Below are 21,335 nucleotides of genomic sequence, written 5' to 3' on the forward strand. Positions count from 1 at the left end.
CATGGGGCCAAGCCTGCCCTGGATGGAGCCCCTCTGCAGAAACCAGAAGCCTCAGCCCCGCCCAGGAAGGGCGACACACCCACAACACACACACACCCTCCCTCCCCTTGCAGTGGGGCAAGCCTGCCCTCTGCTGGCCACAAGGAGCTTTGCGAGTCAGGCCTCTCTGCGGCTTCAAGGGGAGGGTTGTGCCATCCCCTCAGTGTCGACTCCTGGCGCCCACAGAGCCCTGGGGTTGTCTTGGGTTGGCAGCATACGGGGGGGGGGGGGCTGGCAGGCGTCTGGCTGAGCGGCACCCCCTTGCCCCCTAGGCAAGTGACTTCCCGTTGCCTCAGCCCTTGCCCATCCTGGGGGCCTGCCCTCCCTCCCCCCCCCGCTTTTTCACCCAGGAAGCCACCTTTCCTCCTCCCGAGGTCTCCCTCCCGGCCTCTCTTTGCAACCCAGCTCCCCTCGGCAGCTGCAGCAGCTGGTGCCCGGAGAAAGCAGCACCGTTCTGGAAGAGGCCACCCTCCACCCCACCCAGGAAGGAAGGCCCAGAGAAGCAGCCGCTGAAAACATGTCCTTTAATATTCAGACCCCACCCCACCCCATCCCGCTCTTGCTGCTTTCCTGGGGGCGGTGTGGAGGGAGCAGCAGCAGCGGCAGATCATGCACCAAAGAGAGAGAGAGAGAGAGAGAGCAGACATTACTCTGGGGAAGTACAAAAATACGGGTGAGGTGAGCAGAGGCGGAGCCCAGGCGGCCCCCCCCCCCTCCACCCACGCCAAGCTTGCCTGTCCTGGGATCAAGATCAAGCCTGGGGCGGGGGGGAGCTCTAAGCAGAAGCTCTTCTCTCCAGCCGCCCCCCCAGAAGAAAGTTCTTCCCGTGGAAGGGCAGAGCCCAGGGGAGGCTGGCTGGGTGAGCAGGCCCTCGGCTGGCGGCTCAGGGTCCAGGGAGCCTAGTGGCTGCGCCCCCCCCCGTCACTCCTGGGCGTCTTCCGAGCGCCACTTCAGGGACTCTTCCTTGCGGGCGTCGGGCTTGATCTGGTTGCGCATCCCGCCCAGGAGATTGGAGGTGGCTTCCGAGGCCACGATCAGGGGCTTGACCACCGTGGGGGGGATCTGGCGCAGGACCCCGCCCACAGCCCCCGGGATGCCTTTCTGTTCGTGGCCGCGGGCTGCCACGTCACAGATGGTCTGCGCCGTGTCGATGACGCCCTGCGGGAGGAGGAGGAGGAGGAGGAGGAGGAGGTCAGGCGTGGCCCCAACAGGGGCACCATCCGGCGGGGCAGCCCCTTCGGGAGTGGGCGGTTGCACAGCGCTCGGGACACCGCCCCGAAGGGAGGATACTGCAGGACCGGAAAGGGTGCTGGAGAGAGCAGCCCAGGAGGCCGGGGAAGGGGCCTGCAGCGCCTCCCTTATGGGGCCGGGCTACCACCGGGATGGAGGTACAGAACGTCAGGCAGGAAGAGACGACGTTTCTCTCCCTCTCTCAGCAGACCAGAGCCAGGGGCCCCCCCAGCAAACTGAAGGTCGGGAAATCCAGGAGCGACCGGAGGAAGGGCCTTTCCGCCCAGCACAGCAGGAACTGCAGGAATTCTCTGCCAGGGGTGTGGTGATGGCCACCAGCCTGGGGGGCTCCCAAAGGGGCCGAGACAAAGTCATGGCGACTCGTCTGGATGGCTACAGAGAGCCCCCCAAGACCCACCGCAGCGGGGAGGGGGCCTGCCTGCATCTCCTGGCTAGTGGGCTGGTGGGACACTGACTAGCTAACAGCAGCCCTGCTGGATCGGGCCACGGCCCGTGTCCTCAGGGTGGGCTGGCGGGAGGGCTGCCCGTTGGACAGGCCAGGGGAGCCCCTCTCACCCCTCCCTGGGCAAGATCCTCCTCCAGGCAGGCTCACCTCGCGCACCGTGTCGTAAGCCTTGGCCACGCCCTCCCGCAGGTCCGCTGGCTGCTGGCCACGCCTCTGCCGGTGGGTGTGTTTCCTGTCCAGGAGGGTCCGCGTCATGGGAGGAGCCGTGGGGGACAGGATGTCGTAGACCGTCTCCGCCGTGGCCTGGGAGGGGAGGAGAGCTGGCTGGGTGGCCCCCTGAGCATGAATGGCGGCCGCTGCTAAGCAGGGGGTGCCTGGGCTGGCACTGGGGCGGGGGGGGGCGGCGTGTGAGCAGGGCAAGGCCTTTCCCCTGCCGGCTCGCAAGCAGAAGCAACCCGGCTAGACGCCTGCCTGGGACCTCTGGGAAGCGGCTGCCGGTTAGACGGGCCGAGGGCCTGACTCAGTGGGAAGCCGCTCCCTCCGAAGGCGCAGCAGGAGGGCCGAGAGAGAGAGGGAGCTCTTTGGGAAGCCCCCCCCTGGGATCCGATGCGGAGGCGTCTCCGGCGTGGCACCAGGCGCCCAAGCAGACACGCCCTCCATCCTGACTGAACAGGGACGGCAGCTCCTCCCTGGCCCTGCAGGGCTGCAGCACGCCAAGGCCGCACCCTCTGCCCCCCACCCTCTGCCCCCCACCAGACCTGGATGGCCTGCACCAGGCGGTTGCTGAGCTCCAGGGCAGCCGAGGCCGTCGAGGTGCCGAAGGAGGCCGCGCCACGCTGCAGGCCGCGGATGATGCGCCCGTCCTTCCGGTACTGCTCGATGGGCAGCCAGAAGAGGTCCCGCAAGCCGTGGACTGGGGGGAGGAGGAGAGCGAGATGTCTGCGGGGGGAGCCTTCCGGCCCCCCAGCTGGGGTGCAGCACTTCCTCCCCCCCCTCCCCCCTCCGGCCCCACTTACAGAGCTGCACGACCGAGTGCATGGGCCCCACGCCCCCCAAGAGGCCCGGCAGCTGGTTCTTGCGGATGTCCGTCAGCCACTCGGTCAGGGCGTAGCTCACCACCTTCTCCACCCCCAGCAGCCTGCAGAGGGAGAAGAAGGCGGAGCTCAGGGCGGAGCTCAGGGCGGGGCCCTGGTGCCGCCCCGTCCCTGCCCCCAAAGCCCACACGGGGTCCCTCGGCCTCCCTTTCTGCTGAAGGGCCTGGGCAGGAAACGGGGAGGCCTCTCCGCCCACCGGGCAGGGCAGGCCAAGACACCGACATGGGGGTGTCCCGTGTCCCCCCCCCGCTCACAGGTGCCCCTTGGCGGGGACAGGGCCCTGCCCAGCGCCAGGAGAGCCCCTGGGAATCCCGAGCTTCCCCGGCTTCCCGGACGGAGACAAGGGCGAGTGGAGGAAGCAGGCAAGAGAAGCCGGCACCAGCGGCCATCTCTCCGAGGGAGGTGGTTTTCCGGGCAGGGCTGCCCAGGGGAGACACCGTCTCCTGCTCCTCCTCTGGGTCCCGTCCTCCCTCCAAGGAGCCCCCAGGGCGACCTGCAAGGGAGGCTGCTGGCACTCCCCCGCCCCCGCCCAGAGCAAGCGTGGGGCCCCCCCTCACCCGTGGCGGCAGCAGAGCCTCTTGAGCTTGAGTTCGGAGCAGTTCAGCTGGGCCAGGCCGATCAGGATGCCGGCAAAGGTGCCCTGCGGGGGGGGGGGAGGAGTGAGGGGGGGCAATCCTGGGGGCCCAGAGCCCCTGGCCCGGCGGCTGCCTCCAGGCCTCTGCACTCCCCCCCCCGCCCCCAGCGCTGTTCTGGTTCCTCCCCTTCTCAGCTGTGAAGCTTAGACAAGGAAAAGCAGCAGCAGGCAGGCAGGCAGGCAGGCAGGCAGGCAGGCAGGCAGGCAGGCAGGCAGGGGGCTCCGGCCACCCCTCCAGGAGGCAGCCACCGTGGGAGGGCCACTTCCCGGGCAGGGGCAGGCGGGAAGGAGGGAGGGAAGGGCTCCCGGCCGCTCCGCCACTCACCACCTGGTCCACGGTCACGTGCTTGCCGTGGTAGTCCAGCCAGATGGGCACCTCAGAGGTAAAGCGGAACTCCCTGGGGGGGGGAGGGAGGGAGAGCAGGACCCTCTTCAGCCGCCCGCTCAGTGGCCCCCGGCAGGAGTCTCCTGGCCACGGGCCACCTTGCCTTGCTGGGTCCTGCCAAGGCGGCCCACCCCCCCAGAGCCCGGGCCTCGCACGGGCTGCCCCCTCCCCACCTCCGGGGCTCCTACCGGAAGTAGATGGGCTGGTCAGTGGAGGAAGAAGAGGCGCTGGAGAGGGAGCTGCTCTCGCTGAAGGTGGTCTCCATGGAAGCCGCCATCTCGCCCTCGGCCGCCTCGGGCTCCTTCCCCTGGGAATCTGGGTGGCCCGCTGGCGGGGGGGGGAGTGGCCGCGTCAGGGCACGGGCCTCTCCTGGGAGACGGTCCCCTCCGGCATGAGAGCCGTACGGAGGACCAGAGGAGACCGCTGGGGAGGGAAAGGCCCCAGCCCCCCACCCGGCTCACCTTCGGAGCCCGCCTCCATGGCTACTACGGGGTTAATGCCGGCAGCCAGGCTGGTGAAGAAGTCCTTCAGGAAGAACAAGGCGTCCTGGAGAGCAGAGGGGGCAGAGGCCAGTCACCGGGGGGCCGGGGGGCGAGGGGGGCTGCAGCCTAGGACCGCAGTTCTGGCTAGGAGGCGCCCCACTCCTGGGACCTGCTCCTTCCACAGCTGCTGCCCACCAAGGCCTCCCCCACAGCCGGCGAGGGGGGGGGATTCCAGACGCCGCAGCAGCAGCAGCAGCAGCCCCCTCCCGCCGGCTCAGGTGGGCCGCTCTGCCCCTGCCGCCTCCGCCCTTTCACCTGATCGATGTTGAGCCGCAGCGGCATCAGCGAGACGCGAAGGCAGCACTCGGGGCCCCCCAGGCCCGCCTCGGGGCAGACGTGCAGGGCCTTGATGGTGAGCTGCAAGGGGGGGGGAGAGACGGGGTGACTCTTGGGACCCCCCTCCCCGCAGCCATCTGGCCAGCCCACACCATGCCTGAGCCCACCACTGCCCCCAGGACTCTGGGTCCCCTGCAGGGCCCAAGGTCTGGGCGGATGACCAGGGGGGGGTGGGGTGGGGTGGGGACTAAGCCTTCAGCCCCTGCCCCGAGGGGACTCCGTCCATGGACAGGAGGCCTCTTGACAGAGCTGCACCCACCAGAGCCAACAGCGCAAGCTACTGCATTGCTCCGGGAAGGAAAGCAAGGCCCAGGGCGGGGCGGGGGGGGCTCAACCTCAGGCCCCCCCAGGAGCAGACCCCCGACCCACCCACCCCCGGTGAGCCCAAGCCAAGAGCCCCCCCGCCCCCGGCCCCTACCATGCTGGAGTGGGCCCGCCGGGGCATGTGCTCGCTGCTGTACAGGTAGAGGAACTTGTTGATCTGGGAGGAGGCCAGGCGGTCCCGGATCTCCAGCTCCTGGACGATGAAGACCTGCCTGGCCAGGGGCTGCTCCCCGCCCTCCAGGGCCGGCTTCTCGGACGTGCTGCTGCTGCCGCCACTGGGGTAGGTCTCGTGCTGGAAGCTCACCTGGCCAGGTGGGGGGGGAGAGCAGAAGGCAGCGGCCCCATCACGGCACAGGCACGGCAGGCCGGATGCTGGATGCTGGCTGGCTCCCCCCCCCCCCGGCCCCATCCCACCCACAGCCTTTCAGAGGGCAACCCTGAGAGCCCAGGCAGGAGGACGGTCGTGGGGCACCCACAGCGCCCAGAGGGCTGCCTGGGGAGCAAAGCCTCGGATGTCTCCGTGCCACGAATCCGGCTCCTCGGAGAGAGAGACTCGGGCCCTGGCGCCCCCAAAGGAGTTTCGGCTCAGAGGCATCCGAGGCATCCGTCCCCCCGTAAGAGACTCTTCTCCTCCTCCTCCTCCTCCTCCTCCTCTCCCCTGGCTGAAGCCCGGCTGGGCGGCCTCCCGAGCCCCCGAGGGACGCGCTCCCTTTCCAGCCCGCACTTCTGGGCCGGAGACCCAGCATGCGTCCCTCTAACTCCTCTGCCCCCCTCTCCGCTCACCTTGGTCAGCTGGATTTCCATCAGCAGCTCATGGATGCGGCTGGAGCCCCCCTGGGCCCGCCAGCTGTTCTGGGGCCGGTTGGAGAGGGAGGAGCGGGAGGGGGACGCCCGGGCACTGGGAGGAGGCGGCTTCGCCCTGCGGGGGGGGGAGGCAGAGAGTCAAGCGGGGGGCGGCGGCGGGGGGGGGCGGAGCGCGAGAGCCGGGGAGGAGGGGAGGCTCACCGGGGCGAGTGGGCCTGCCCGGAGGCCGAGGGGCCGGGGCCAAAGTCTCTGCCGCCGTAGAGGTGCCAGACCACAGAGACCTCGCGCAGCATGACGCGGCTCTCCGGCATGGGGAAGCGCGAGGGGGCCTTCAGCAGGTCCGTGCTGCCCAGCGGCCGGGAGAAGTGGCCCTCCTGGATGCAGACGGGGCCCTCCCCGAGCTTCGTCACCACCGGCTCGCCATCCCGGGGCTGCAAAGAGCAAGACACAGACACACACAGGCAGGCTTCAGCTGGCCGGAGGAGGGGGGGGGCAGGGGGCGGGGTGTGTGTCAGAGCGTGCCCCCCGCCCCCCGCCAGACCTGCCCCTCCTCAAAACCTGGTCTGCACACACAAGATGCCGGGACTCCCCTGAACTGCATGGAAGCAGCCGCCGGGGGGGGGGCCCTGACAGGCAGACCCTTCCCCGGGGACCTGGCTGCCAGGCAAGAAGGGGTTCACTTCAGAGGCCCACCCCCACCCCACGCCCGCCAGGAGGAAGGTCCTCACCGGGATGCCCGTGCCGGGCGCGTCGAGGATGCAGAAGTCGTCCGTGTCGGTGGCCTCGCTCTCGCCCTCGCTCTCCTCCGAAGGGCTGAGGTCCAGCCCCTCCGCCGCGGGGGCCGGAGCGGGGACTGGGGCCCTCCCCTTCTCCCCTGGGAAGAGGTAGACCGAGACCGGGGAGGCCTGCCGCCGGAGGCCGGAGTCGCCTGGGGGCGGAGGGTGGCAAGGTGACCCCCGGCAGGCCTCCCTCGGGCCACTCCGGGGTCGGGCCCAGGCCTGCCGCCCCCCGGCCCCTCCTCCCCAAAGCCTCACAGCAGCTTGCAGCGGGGAGGGCGGTGGCCAGAGCCTGGAAGGCAGGCCAGGCCAGGCCGCCCCCCCCACCCCCGCCCGTGCCCAGAGCGTGCCACGCCCTCCCCTCCCTACCCGTCTCGCCAGCCGCATCCTGCAGGCTCCGCTCCGTGTCGATGAGGGCGTCCGTCAGGTCCCCCTGGTTGATGGCCGCCGTTTCGGCCGGGGGGCAGGGGGGCAGGGAGGCCGGGCTCTCCGACAGCTGGCAGGGGGCGAGATCGGGGGCTCAGGCCTCTCTCCCAGCGGAGGGCCCCGCTCCCCAGCCCGAGGGGAGGCCGCCCCGCCCGCCGCACTCACTCACCTGCACCTTCTGGCCCGCGATCTCCGTGGGGCTGCCGTGCTGGGGCGGGGGGTGCAGGTCGCCGTGGTTGACCACGTACTGGAGGAGGTTGGCCAGGGCGGCGCAGGAGTCCGCGCAGGTGTGCACGTGGACCACGTTGTTGGAGCAGCGCAGCTCGAAGAGCGGCCGGGTCTGCGGCCAAAGGGGCGAAGAAGAAGAAGCAGAAGCAGAAGCAGCCGCCGGTTCTTCCCTGCTGAGCTGACCCAGCGGTGCAGGGCTGCTCCCGTGCCCGAGGGGGAAGAGGGGCGCGCAAAATCCCCCGCCGGCCCCCCAGGGCAATTCGGGGCAGGGCGGGCAGGCCACCGCCCAGACTCCCCAGAACTAACTCGTCCGAGGACAAAGGCAGTCCGCTGCTCACTGGGCCCAGAGGCACCTTTGAACGGGGCGATTCTCTTTTATTTCGCAGGGGGGAGCAACTGGCCCTCTCCACCCCCCACACAGCATCCCTCCAGTGGCTGTGGCTGGCGTCTCCCTGAGCTTTCTTTCTAGACTGTGAGCCCTTTGGGGACGGGGGAGGGGGGTCGGGTGTCCAGGCTCCCAAGCGCGCTAGAGGGGCCCGATCCTGCTGCCTCACCGTCCTGGTCCCAGAGAGGAACAAGCTTCCTTGGGGGCCAAGCCAGGGTACCAGTTGGGGGCTGCTCTGGGGGCTGGCCGCCTCCCCTCCTTGCTAGCCAGCAGGAGCAAGACACCTTGGCCGAGGCGGGAGGCCGCTCGAAGGGTCCCTTCTCTGCGTGCCGGCCAGAGCCCTCCCCCTCCCACGGCCCGCTGCTCGGCCCAAGAAGCCGCCACCGCCTCCCCCCAACGCAGGGGGCCCTGGAGGGGACTGGGCTGCCCGCCCCCGTTCCACCCAGAGGCCATCGGGCCTGGGGGGCGCCCAGACTCACCAGCTTGCCCGCCGTGGCTCCCTTCCACGTGGTGATCACCAGCTCCAGCAGGTCCACGTCCACGACACAGACATAGTCTGAGGGCGAGAGGGGAGGAGGGGAGAAGGCGCCCACAGACCCCTCCTTGCGCCCAGAGGGCCCTCCCTGGGGGCAGAGGGGCCAAGGGTGGGGCGGGCCCCACGCTGGGACGACGGGCTCCGGGCTCCCCTCCCGGGAGGCACCAGCCGGCGGCAGCCTCACCTTTCCTCAGGCTGCCCGTCTCCGAGTCGCACTTGTTGGACAGGTAGACGGCCGAGTCGTCCAAGATGAACCTGGGCGGGAGAGAGGACCGCTGGCAGGCGCTGGCAGAGCCCCCCAGGGGGCCAGCACAGCGGGCAGGATTTCGGGGCGGGGGGGGCAGAAGCCCCACCCCGGGGAGTCCGGAAGCCCCAACATGGCTTCCTGGGCCTGGCGGAGGGAAGGAGGAACCCACCGGAGGAGGAAGACGGAGGTGTCCACGATGATGTTGCTGGAGAGCGTGAAGGACTCTGCTGTGACCAGGACCCGGATGGGCAGGTAGAGGGGCCTGCGGGGGGGGGGGGGCACGGCTCAGCAGGGGGGCGCGGGGGGGGCGCAGGGGGGGCTGGGCCACCCTCTGGCCCCCTGCAGCCCGCCCTGGAGAGACTTGGAGTTCTTGCCACTGCCCCCCAGCGGCCCGTCGGGGGGGGCCGGGGAGCTCCCTTCCCCTCTCCCCACACCTGTAGTCCACTGCGCAGCTGAAGAGGTGGGTGTGCAGCACGGTGATGGCGGTGGGGGGCTCAAAGCCCAGGATGGGGTCGTCCAGGACGTCCAGGAAGTCCATCAGCTGGGGGGACAGACGGACGCCGTGAGAGCCGGGACGCCCCAGGCCAGGGGAAAGCCCCCCCCCCCCCAGACAACACCCCCCCCCCACCGCCCCGGCCGAGTCTCACCTGCGTGTACCAGCTCTGATTCGCCAGGGCCATGTGGTGGCGGAGGGTGGCGCCCTCGAGGCGCAGCGTCACCAGGAACTCCTGGGGGGGGGACCATCCGGGGCATCAGGACAGGCCCCAGCCCCCTTGGCTGCCCTCGAGGGGCCCCTCCCAGCCCAGGGGACGCTCCCTGGGGCCTTTGCGGGAGCTGGGAGGCAGAGGAGCCCCAGGCAGGCAGGCAGGCAGGGGCAGAGCCCAGGCAGACGGGCCCCGCAGCAGCCGCCGCCGCCGCCGCCGCCTCCTCCTGGCCGCACGGAAGGCAGAGAAGCTCCTGCAGCCGGCGGCCAGAACTGCCCATTTCTCCCCAGGCTCCGGGCCAAGCGGGGCATCATCGAAAGGCAAGCGGCAGCCAAGCTGCCCAGGAGCTACCTTGACGTTCTTCTCCGAGTCCAGGTCGATCTGGATGGCCAGGGAGAGCATCTTCTGGGGCCCGTCCTTCCGGGCACCCGCGGGCCAAGCGACAGGGCCCTCCCGGGAGGCGTAGATGGTGGGGTGGAGGCCCTCGGGGGGCAGGAAGCTGGGGACCTCCAGGTGCTCGGCCACGAAGTAGTCCTCCACCACAGCTGCAAAGGGGGAGCGGGCCGAGTCTGCCACGGAGCAGGGCCCTTCTCCAGGGCCGGCCCCCACAGGCCAGGTCCCGGGTGACACGGCCTGCTGGGGGCCTCTCAGGGTGGACTCAGCCCAGCCCAGCAGGACGAGGAAGTTCCCGAAGGCTTCGTCCTCGGGAAGGACCGGAACGTCGCCAAGCCAGACTCCCCTCCTCGCCCCAAACTCAGGCCCTGTGGCCCGATCCGCCGCCCCTCTGCACGCCCAGAACGCTTGCCCAAAGAGCCAGTGCCCAAGAGGCAAGCCCCTCTGGGAAAGGGGGGGAGGGAGGGAGGGAGGGAGGGAGGGGCTCTTTTCTCTGGCTGCCAGCCCCCCCCCCCCCGGCTGAGGAGGCTGCTTCTGAGACACCAGCAGCCACAGACACGGGGCTCTGCGAAGCTAAGCATGAGGGGACGGGGCTCTGCCCCAAGGGCCTTACAATCGAGACCACCAACACAAGCCACGTGGCGGAGGGGAGGGGAGGAGAGGAGGAAGAAGAGGCCGCCGGCCGGACAACTACTGAGCGGGTCCAAGGGCAACAAGGGGGGACTCTGGTGCCTCTGCGGAAGCCCTGGCGTACCTTTGTGATACAGCGCCACCTTCTCGGCCTCGATGCAGAAGTAGCCGAGGTCCTCGCGGCCCTTGTACTGCGAGACGCTGAAGAGGCTGCCGCCCTCCACGTCCAGCACCAGCTCCCCGTGGGAGCCCACCAGACGCTTGCCGCTCTCGCCCTGCGGACAGGCAGGCACACGGGGGGGCCGTGAGGGGGGCCCGGCCGGGGACCCCCCTCTCCCCAAGGCGGCCCAGGAGGAAGAAGCCTCAGCCGGGGCCGGCAGCAGCACGAGGGGCGCCAGGGAGGGGAGACAGGAAGGGCCCGAGGGCTGCTCTGGGGGGCCAGCTCTGGAGGGTCACACCCACCCACCCACCCACCCACCCCTGGGGGGCCATTCCAAGTGCCCGAGGAAGGTGCCCTCCTCCAAGCGGGAAGGGTCCCCGAATCCCGGGGCGGAGTGTGGCTTCTGCCCCCCCCGCCGCCCCCCTTACCTTGGCATCGCACAGGGCAGTGACCCGCCCCTTCCCCACCCGCAGCAGGAGGGAGATGCAGCTCTGCGGGGGGAGGCGCCTCTCCTCCTCCTCCTCCCGCCGCGCGGTCGCCTCTTCCGCCGAGTAGAAGTGGGAGTCCTCGTCCTCGGAGTCCGAATCTGGGTGGGGGGGGGTCACAGTGTCAGGACGGGCCCCAACGCCCCAGCTCTCCCCCACAACCTGCCCAGGTGAGGCGCGCCACGGCCCAGCCCTCCCCTCCCTCCCTCCCCCCCCCCTCCCTCCCGCCCCCGCCTGGCTCTTTACCCAGTTTAAAGGCCGACTTGCACATCCTGAAGTTCTCCTGCCAACGAGGGGAGGCAAAGGCGCCCCCCAGGGGCGCAGAGGGGGTGGGAGGGGGGCTGGAGGGCTCCCACATCAGGAGGTCGTTGTTGATCCTGGCAGAGAAGGAAGCCCCAGAGAGGGTGAACCCGGCAGCCCCAGGACCCCCCCCCCGTCCCCCTGGAGGCAGCCGCCAGCCCAGCAGCCCCCCTCCCACCGCCTGCCCGCTTCCCCCGCCGGCGCCTGACCTGTTGTAGAGGCTCTCGTAGAACGCCTTGCTGGGGAGGAAGAGGTGGGCGGTGGGGAAGGCCACCTCCAGGGCGTACTGGGAGGCCGCCAGCGTCTGGGCCTGGAACTCCGCCATCTCCTCGGGGTCTCCGGGGATCACCATCTGGGGGGCAGAGCCGGGGTGGGGAAAGGTCACCGGAGGAGGCAGCCCGGAGGAGGCAGCCCGGAGGAGGCAGCCCGGAGGGCAGCGGGGCTCCCTGCCCGCCCACCGCCCGGCCTCCGGGCCTCTCACCTCCTCGGTCTCGTACATCGTCCGCTTGGAGGAGAAGGGCGAGGGCTCCCGCTGCTTCAGCTCGCAGGGGCTCTCTGCCGCCGAGGAGAGCTCCATCTCCTCCAGCGGCCCCCGGGCCAAGTCCCGCTGCAGGTCGCTGGCCCGCGGCTGGACCGTCAGGGCAATCCTGCCGGGGAGAGAGAGAGAGAGAGGCAGGCTCTTCAGGGAGGGCGCAGGGGCAGGCAGGAGGAGCCCCCAGCACCGCCTCCGCTGGGCAGAAGAGTCCCACAGGGACCCACCCGGGGCCTCCAGGGCGCCCACAAGCAGGCCCCAGGGCAAGGCGCTGCTCCTCAGGAACCCGACGGCCCCTTTGTGCCCGGCCAGGGGAGCGCGGAGGCGGAGGGAGGCGGCTTACCTGGGGAGGAGGTACTTGGCCCCCGTCCCTTGGGCCTGCAGGTCGGGGGCTTTGCCCACCCGGAAGCAGGGCACCGAGGCCTTCTCGCCATCTTCATACACTCCTGCAGACAAGAGCGAGCGGCAGCGTGCGAGCAGCGGGGAGGGGAGGCGGCAGCCGGCCAGGGCTGGGGGGCCCTCTCTGGAGATGCTGCTGCTGCTGCCCCCGCCAGGGAGCTGGGGCCTCCTGCGTGCCAAGCAGGGCTCTGCCCCACGGAGGAGGAGCTGCTGCTGCTGCTGCAGCGGTGGTGGCCCCCTCCCCTCGGGGGCCTCTCTGGAAGGGCTCCCGGGCAGCCCCCCACCCAGGCAACCCCCCCCACTCCCGCTGGCTTACCGTGCAGGTCGCTGAAGGCGGCCTCCAGCCGGGTGGAGCTGGGTGGAGCCCCCAGCTGGGCCCGCAGCTGGAGGTGGGCCAGCCCCAGCGAGAGGCTCTCCTTGCGCACGGCCTTCTCCGCCCAGGGCCAGGGCCTCTCGGGCCAGGGCCGCAGGTCCGGGATGGGGAACTGCAGCCGCAGGGTGGCCTGGGGGGCGGCCAGCTGGGCACTCACTTGCCACTCGGCTGCGGCAGCCGGGGGGGAATCTGCCTGGCATCCAGCCGGGAGGGAGAGGCGAGAAGGGGGGGGTGAGTGAAGGGGGAGGCTCTGGCCCCCGCCCCGGCCTCCCCCCACACCCGCACCCAGCCCCACTTACCAAGGGGGCCTCCTTAGCAGGGGGGGGCGGGAGGCAGCAAGGAGCAGAGCCGCTCCAGGGTGCCCAGGTCCACCTCCGAGCAGAAGTCCGTCAGCTCGGCCACCAGCTCCACCGTGCGCTTGGCAGCGGCCCTGGCAAGGCGGCTCTGGGGGCACAGGCTCCGTCAGCTACATATGGGGGGGCATTGCCCTGGCACCCCCCACCCCACACACACACACACCCAGCAGAGCTCTAGGGTGCCCCAGCCTGCCAGCGGACTCACCTTGGAGGAAGGCAGCTTTTCCGAGTGCTTGGAGCGGAGACGGGCACAAGGCCGCAAGGTCTGGCCGGAGGGGAAGGCACTGGGGCTGGCAAAGGCCAGCAGCTGAGGAGGAGGAGGAGGAGGAGAGAGGCGGCTTGGGCTTGGGCCTCGGGACAGGCCTCCCCCCCACTGGTGGGTCTCCCCGGCCCCTCCCTCCCTCCCCCCTCCCCTCGGGCCGCCCAGGCTCACCTTGGTGTAGACGGGCCTGGCTTGCGGGGGCCCCTCTGGCCAGAGGCACTCCAGGAGCTCCAGCCGCCCAAAGGAGGCCTCCCAGCTGAGCATCTGGGCGTGGCGGGCAGCTCTGTGCTCGCAGCTGATCTGCACGGCAGCCCCCGTCAGCCTGGAAGGAGCAGGAGAGGGCAAAGCACGGGGGGGGGGGTTGTTGTCAGAGTCCAGCCCGGGCTGGCACACGGGGGGGGGGGGCCTTTTCTGTGCTCCGCCCCCTTCCAGGACAAGGCCTGAGCAGAGCAGCAGGGCCGCGTCCTCGGCACCTACCTGACGTGGCTGCAAGGACAGGCCCCCTCCAAGCACTGGTGCAGGGGCCGGAAGTCCGGGCCCCCAAAGGCAGCGTCCTTCAGGCCCCCGAGCTGGGCGAAAAAGTGTGGGGCCCGCTGGGGAGGGCGCAGCCGGGGCCCCTCCTCCTCCTCCTGCTGCTGCTGCAGCAGCGTCACCGTCAGGCCCCCCAGCGTCACCCGCAGCAAGGCCTCCGGCCGCTGGCTCTCCAGGGAGGGCGGAGCCGGGTGTGCCGCCTTGCCTGGAACAAAAGCCAAGGAGCAGGGAGGAGTCCCAGGAGGCCCACTGCTGCCCCGCAGGAGAGCCCCAGTGGCCGCTCTGGGCCCGCCCGCCGAGGTGCAGGTTCGAGCCATCGGGCACTCCAGCCTAAGGAGCAGCCAAGCTGCCAAGGCCAGGGGGGGCCGGGGAAGACCCTCCGGAGAGCCCCCACCAGTCAGCGGGGACGATCCTGAGCTAGAGCCTGGGCAGCCGGAGCGTCTCGCCCAAGCAGACGGGGTTTCGTCTCGCTAAACTGGGGGAAGGTACCAGCGCACCCTTCCGGCCTGAGGCAAAGCTTGCGAGGGCCCAGCTTGACAGCTCCTGGAAAGAGCGGCACAAACGGACCTCATCTGCATGCTTGGCACAACTGGCTCTTTTGCACGGTTCTGTTCTTTTCGTTCTCCGTTTGCGTTTGGAAACTTTGTGTTTGATATTATAGACTGAAAAAATGAGGGTTGGGACAGGAATATTTCTATTTCTCAACTATACTGAATGAAGATATAATGGGAGCAGAGAGAGCTGGTCTGGTGTCAGCAAGCAGGACGAGTCCCCTGAGCGAAGCAGGGTCTGCCCTGGTTGCATATGAAGGGGAGCCTAGATCTGTCAGCTGCACTGGAAGATTATATTCCCCGCAGGGGACAATAGAGCTGCTCTGGGAAGAGCAGAAGAAGGTCCCAAGTTCCCTCCAAGGGAGGGGTGAGAGAGATTCCTGCCTGCAACCTCGAAGAAGGCGCTGCCAGTCTGTGAAGACAATCCTGAGCTAGATAGGCCAAAGGTCTGACTCAGTATATAGCAGCTTCCTACGTCCCTAGAGGGACCCAGGGTCTGACTCAGCCCAGGGGATTTTGGATCCCCGGCTCTCCCCTCCCGAGCCTGGTCAGAGTTGAACAGCCGGCCTTCCCCCTCCGAATCATCCCCCAGGAGCCTGGCAACAACAGATCCCCCACCCTGCGCCCCTCGGCAGCTACTGCTGCCCGGGGCTCCTCCAGGCAAGAGCACCACCGCATCCTCCCTCCCCCCCCCCCTGCCCCCTGGGAGCCCAGCGGAAGCTCTCTCACCTGGGATCTTGCCGAGGCAGGGCAGGGTGGCAGCAAAGGGTGACCGTCCGTAGCGCCTGGGACTGCTCAGAACCAGCTGTGGGGGGAGAGGCGGGGGCAGCGCTGAGGACAGAGCAACAGCCCTGCAGGGGAGACCGGGGGGCCGACGGCCAGGGCAGAGGCCTGCTGCCCAGAAGACGGGGCTTTCCGGATGCAGAGGCCGCGCCCCAGCAAGGCAGACCACCCCGCCCCATCCAGAGCCCGGCCAGGGACCTCTCCCCGCAAGCCCGGCGGGGCCCTCACCCCCGGCGTGAAGGTCGGAGCCTGCAGGGGGCTGGCGCCCAGGTCGCCCGGGGTGGAGGAGTCCAGCTCGACGTCCGACAGCTCGCTGCAGAGCGCACGGAGGAGGCCAGGCTGCTGGTCATGGGGGCCATGGAGAAGAACAGCTCTGAAAGGCAAGGGGGGGCTCAGCCAGGAGCGGGCAGGGGCAGAGCCCGCTGGGGCCCCAAGAAGACCCCCCAGGTGGGGCCCCGGGGGGGGAGAAGGGGCCCCCAGCCCAGCCCAGCCCAGCCCCCTCTGCAAGGAGCAGAAGGCCCTTCAGCCAGAGAGGCAGGCACCACGGGGGGGCCCAGGGGGGGGGAGGGCAGGCACCTCCATTCTCCAGCCCAGCGGGGGGCTCCATGCCCTCCAGGCGCGAGGAGGGGGCAGACCACAGCCCCGAATGCAGCTGCTGACTGAGGTCCTGCTCGATCAGCTTCAGGTCCTCGGCGTCGAGGGGGCGGCTCTTGCTCCGCTGGGGCGGCTGCTGCTGGGCGCCAGAGTCTGGAGGGGGGGCAGGCCCAGAAGAGGGGGTGGCTAGCAGCGGGAGCCCCAGGCACACACAGGCACACAGGGGCCCCCACCCCGGGCACTTCCGGAGGGGGCAGCCTCAGGAGCCGGGGCCAGCCAGCTCACCCGCGAGGCTCAGAGAAGACAGAAGGTCCAGCAAGTGCAGGATCTGCCGCGGGGAGAGCAGGAGATGCAGGGAGCCCATCTTCCCGTCCAGCTCCAGCTGCGGAGACACACAAGCAGGCAGTGAGCAGCCGCCTCCGCCGACGGAGTCAGGCCCGTGCTGGGCCCAGCTCAGGCCGGCCTACGCTGGCCGGCAGCGGCTGACCTTGGGTCCCGGGAAGGCCTCGTTTTGCTTGAGCTTGATCCGCATCTCGGTGTATCCGGAGCAGCTGCCGATCTGGAGCAGGGAGCTGGGAGAAGCTGCCTCCCCCTGCCTCCCCTCCCTCCGCTGCTGGGGCTCGGAAGCCGGAGCTGCCTCCTGGATCGAAGGGAGGAGAGGAAGCCTGCTAAGGGGGGGGGGAGGCCGAGGGTCCCGCGACACCCCCACAAGGAGGAGGAGGAGGAGGGCGGCTCCTCAAGGCACCCCTGCCCACCCACCCCGGGCTGCCCCACGGCATGGCAGCCTGGCGATACCTGGGGGCCGGGGGAGGGCGCCCGGACACCGTCCCCTCTGTCCGTGAACTCCTCGTAGTACAGCAAGATGCCGCTCAGCTGCAGGATCTTGTGCACGAAGGCCGGTGGCTGGTGGACGTTGACGGGAAGGGCCTGCCCGGGCTCCTTCACCGCTTCATCGCAGTAGTCCAGCCTGAGCGGGGGGGGGGGAGGAAGGGGGGGTCAGGGCAGCCAAGCCACTCGCCACCCTACACAGAGAGGGCAAAAGGGAAGCAAGCAGGGAGGTGCCTGCCTGCCTGCCTCCTCCCAGGGAGAAGCTCCACACACACACACACACACCCTCCTCCTCCTCCTCCTCTCTTCCCACCCTGGGTGTGTGTGTGTGGGCTGGCGGGTCCGTGCAGGGGGCCCTGCCGCCCCCCTTCCCCCACACAGAGACCCCCGCTGGGCAGGCAAGACCAGGTCACCTTTGGACGTGCACCTCCAGGGCCACGTGGCTCTGCCCCTCGCGGGACAGCTGCTCGAGGCGGACCACCGTGTCCAGGAACGTCACTTCGATCCTTCGCAAGACTAGCAGGGAGTGAAGAAGAAGAACGGGGCTGCCGGCAACCAGAGAAGCCAACGCCGGGGGGGGGCCCAGCCTAACCGGGGGAGAACCGACTCGAGGGAAACAGGCGCAGCTGCTGGCCTAGTCAGGGCCGCTCCCCAAATGCCCTGCGGGAGAGGAGGCAGCCTGCCTCCCCTCCGAAGGGCACAGAGCCCCCGGCCCCAGCGCAGAGGAGGCACACCATGGCTGCAGAGCAAGGGACTCACCCAGATCTCAGGATCAGCTGCGGAAGAGCAGGGGGCCGTGCATTTCACTCCCGCCTCCCCCTTGCCACTTATCTGTGTCCAGGGGGGTGGCAACGTGGAGAAGCAGCCACCCTCTTCCTTATGGAGGGGGGAAACCCAGCAACTTTAGAGCGGGTAAAAACATAGTTCCGGGCATTCGGGAGGAGAAAAGAAGAGAAAACAATCCTCCCTTCCCCATGGATACTAGCCAATAGACGCCTGCAAAAGTCCCAGCATAAGCCACAACATCTCCTGCAGAAGGTTTCGCTTCCGGCTCTCCAAGGCCGCTTGAACCAAGATGAACCCCTGCGGGACCCCCTTCCCCAAAGGCGGTGGCAGCGGCAGCAGAGCGTTCCTCTGGCAGCCCTTGAGAGAGAGAGCCCCCCCCCGCCCACAGCCCCAGGGAGGCCAGCTAGCCCCACTGCCCACCTGCAGGGAAGGGAAGCCTCTTCTTTCCCGGCCCTTCCTTGAAACAAGTCTGCTCCCAACCTGCCCATGAAGGGGGCCTCTCGCTCTCCCACTCACCGGTCTCAATGGTCTGGGCAAACATCTCGAGCCCCTCGAAGGGCTGGGGGGCGTCGCAGGGCTCCTCAGCCGGCTCCTTCAGGCACTCCTGGGCCAGCTGCATGCTGGTGGTCATGCAGGACGCCCAGCTCTGCGACTCGGAGCCGGGGGCAGCTGGGGGGGGGGAGAGGAGGGGGCCCCGGGTCAGCAGCGGACTCCAAAAGCAAGACACACGCGCGGGGGTCACAATGGGGCAGGGAGCCCCAGGGGAGGAAAGCCAAGCCGGGGAAGCGGCCCGGCCCCCGAGCTGCCTCACCCCACCCGGCCACCTCCCCACCCTTCCTCCTTGGCCAGGGAGGCCCTGCGGAGGCCGCGCTCACTCCCCCGGCCCGGCTCTCACCACTCCGATCCTTGGGCCGGCACGTAATCTGCAGGCCGCTGACTTCCACCGTGCAGTTCTCGGTGTCCAAGGCAGACCAGGGGATCGCGACGGCGATGCTGTCGATGAAGCCATCGACGATTTCCAGGGGGGCCCCGACAGACTCCAGGAACTCATTGACAGACTGCAGCCGAGAGCGGGGGGGGGGGGGGAGTCAGCCAGCCGGCAAGGAACACAGCCCACGCGGGACAAGCAGGCCGGCCGGGCCCCGGAGAAGCAGCCCACTCTGGGCCGCTGGCGGGCCGTGGGGGACTGCTAAATGCCCCTGGCCAAAGAGGGGCCCTTGAAACCAGGCCGCTGCTGGGCTCAGGCAGGAAGGGGACCCCGCTCTCACCCCCACCCCCCGGGACGTGGCAGCCGTGCGGGCAGACTGCACTTGTATTGATTGTGGTGCCATATGTAGACAGCAACATGCCTGTGGTGCTTTCCAAGGATGGGAGGGCAGGTCCCTGCCCCAAGGAATACACAGTCTAGCTATGGCTACAAAGGAGACCCAAGAGAAATGGGGGGGGGAGAGGAGAAAAGCAGGGGAGGAAGATGCACCTGCTTTGCTGGCCCAGCCTCCCCGGCCCAGCAGCTTTGGGCAGCGTTGCTAGGCCCCTTGGCTAGCAGGACAGGCATGGCCTTTTCCAGCAACTGGGAGGGCCACTTAAGAGCCATGGGAACCTCATCTCCGGGGGGGGGGGTGCAGTGCTGTCTCTTTCCCCCCCCCACCGAGGAAGAGGCTCCCAAGGGGGGCTTCCGAGGGGCTCCCCACCCAATGAGTGCCAGACTCCTCCCCTCCCCTCGCAAATGTGTCCTCTGCCCCTCTACGCAGCCACAGGCACGAGAGCCACCCGGAAGCCAGCAGCCTCCCCACCACTGGGAGGGAGGGTTGGAGCCCCTGAGCAGCGGCCAGCTCAGCCCACAGCCTCCGGCCCAAGTCAGCTGCTGCTGCTGGGCTGTGTCCCAGCTGTTGACCAGGGAGGGCACGTGGGCGGCAGAGCCGGGGGGGGGGGGGAGGAGGACAAGGCTGCGTCAGGGAGCCAGGAGCGGCTGCCAGACACACAGGAAGCACCTTCCGCAGCACCCAGGCCAGGAGACGCCACCCCAGCGGCAGGCAGCCTCACCTGTCAGGGTCGCAGGTGGCCCCCCCACCTCACCCCACAAGCCTGGGCTCCTCCCTCCAAGCAAGCCCTGGGGGCAGGTGGAGGGGCTCCCTCCGTGTGTACACACACAAACACACACACATCCCCCCACCCCCGAATCACCGCCAGCACCCAGCAAGGGGGGAGGCAGACCCCCCCTGCCGGCCACGCAGCCCAGATGTGGCATCACGAGGTGGGGGCCATGAGGACCAAGCGGGGGGGGTAGAGGGGACTCCGCACAGGAGGAAGCAGGGCTCTGGCCCCCAGCAGGACTCCCCCTTGACCCCCCACCCAAGGAAGGGCAGGCAGGAGAGGCAGCCGGGGAGAGCTGGCCTCCCTGGACCAGCCTAGCCTGCCCCACTGGGGTGCTGTGCAGACAAATCAAGGGGAGGGAGGGAGGAAGAGGGAGGGCGGCCCCCTGGAGGCTGCCCTTGAAGGACAAGTGGGGCTGCGGGGGGGGCATACAGTGCCATGACCAAGCCAGGCCTCTCCGGGGGGGGGGGTGTCTCAGGCCAGCCACGTCCACACGCCCTGGCTCTGGGGCAGGCAGATGCCCCCCCCACCCCCTGCGGCAGCATCGCCAGGCAGGGCAGGGAAAGACCCCCGAGCGCCGCTGCCAGCCAGTGTTCCCCGCCCTGGGCTGCTTGGAGGGGGAGAGCCAGAAACCCAGGGGGGCAATTGGGGGAGCTCCCTGGGCAGCTTTGGGGGGCTGTCTCTTTTCCTCCCTCCCAGTGGGGCCTACCTCACAGGGCTGTCGTGTGTGGCGGGGGAAGGACACTCTCTACCCCCCCCCAGCCCCTCATGGGCCGAGGGTGGGCTCTGAAGGGCCAGAAACAAGGGCAGGTCCTGGGGGGGGGGGTCGGGGCGGGAGGAGGCCCAGGCTGCCAGGTGGGGGCCGAGGAGAAGGAGGAGGAGATGACCTTCCTCCCCCCCCCGCGCCCCGTGGCGGGGAGTTCCGCAGGCGAGCGCGGTGGCGGCGACCCGGCGGGCCTCACCCAGACGTCGAGGTGGATGCGGCTGAGGCGGCCGGCGCCGGCGTAGAGGTCGAGGCTGAGCTGCTCGAGGCCGAGGCGCTCCTCCAGGAAGTGGCCCAGGTAGTGCTGCAGCAGGTAGCGGCAGGCGCGCTTCTTGATGGAGCTCGACCAGGGGAAGAACCACCGCGACATGGCGGGTGGCGGGGCCGGCCCGCCAGGCGCCTCGCCCGGCCTGCGCGCTCACTCGACGCCCCGGCTCCGCGCCCGGCTTCTCCCTGCCGCAGGCCCGGACTCCCCGGCTGCCGAAAGGGCCAGAGCGTGCTCATTGGCTGCGCCGCCCACCCGGCCCGCCTGATTGGCCCGCCCCGGCCGAGGGGGCGGGGCCGGGTAAGACGGAAGGGAGAGGTGCAGGAAAACAACAGGCACTGGGCGCGCGCGAAATAAGTCCTCCGGGCGGCGCGGGAGGGCCCGTGAGAGAAGTTCCACAACACAAGAAGGCGCATGCGCTTCTCCTGCTTCCGTCCGTCCCAGGCTCGCCGTCCGCAGCATACGCGCCATAGAGGCACGAAAATGACAGAGTCATCACGACCACATCTAGGTAGGGAATTTCCGGGTTTGCAGCATTGAAGCCCTTAGATTTTGCCCAAGGACAGAAGTGAGAACTGCCCATGTCTCTCAAATTCTGCCAGGGAGTTTTCAGGCTCCGCCATCAGGGCTGTGTGTTTGGTACCAGTCCTTATTCCTCCAAGGATGCCAGAGCGGTGTACATAGTTGTGTTTATCATCACAACAAGCCCGTGAGGTAGGCTAGGCAGAGAGAGGAGGGACTGGCCCAGAAGAGTCATCCATTGAGATTCCCGGCGCTGAATGGGGATTTGAATGCTGGCCATCCGAAAACAGGGCTGAAAATCCAGGGGGGAGTGGAAGAGAGTTGGTCTGGGGGCAGCAAGCCTGACTGGTCCCCTTTGCTAAGCAGGGTCCACCCTGGTTTGCATTGGAATGGGAGACTGCATGTGTGAGCCCTGGAAGATTATATGCCCCTCAGGGGAGAATGGGGCCACTCTGGGAAGAGCAAAAGAAGGTTCCCAGTTCCCCCCCTGGCAGCAGCAGCATCTCCAAGGTCGGGCTGGGAGAGACTCCTGCCTGCCACCTGGGAGAAGCCGCTGCCTGTTTGTGAAGACAA

At 69.2% G+C, this 21,335-nt stretch overlaps 1 protein-coding gene across 1 annotated transcript; it reads right to left on the reverse strand.

Moving 5' to 3' along the window:
* Positions 1-549: 549 nt before the first annotated feature.
* ATG2A (autophagy related 2A) lies at positions 550-20,518 on the reverse strand. The gene is given in 43 exon segments (XM_053278513.1): positions 550-1,197; positions 1,883-2,038; positions 2,494-2,648; positions 2,752-2,873; positions 3,387-3,469; positions 3,789-3,861; positions 4,037-4,175; positions 4,310-4,394; positions 4,646-4,747; positions 5,145-5,354; positions 5,834-5,969; positions 6,056-6,285; positions 6,583-6,782; positions 7,000-7,126; positions 7,226-7,396; positions 8,149-8,225; positions 8,389-8,459; positions 8,621-8,713; positions 8,886-8,992; positions 9,099-9,179; positions 9,507-9,700; positions 10,303-10,453; positions 10,767-10,924; positions 11,070-11,200; positions 11,333-11,475; positions 11,605-11,770; positions 11,999-12,101; positions 12,371-12,616; positions 12,727-12,871; positions 12,989-13,090; positions 13,217-13,367; positions 13,523-13,781; positions 14,857-14,932; positions 15,139-15,219; positions 15,222-15,283; positions 15,487-15,657; positions 15,790-15,886; positions 15,992-16,144; positions 16,300-16,471; positions 16,746-16,848; positions 17,635-17,787; positions 18,014-18,176; positions 20,175-20,518. Coding segments are annotated over 43 exon segments (6,006 nt in total). The 5' UTR covers positions 20,346-20,518; the 3' UTR covers positions 550-960.
* Between the last annotated feature and the right edge of the window lie 817 nt (positions 20,519-21,335).

Source organism: Hemicordylus capensis, chromosome 14 (genome assembly GCF_027244095.1).
Source record: "Hemicordylus capensis ecotype Gifberg chromosome 14, rHemCap1.1.pri, whole genome shotgun sequence".
Classification (NCBI taxonomy): Eukaryota; Metazoa; Chordata; class Lepidosauria; order Squamata; family Cordylidae; genus Hemicordylus; species Hemicordylus capensis.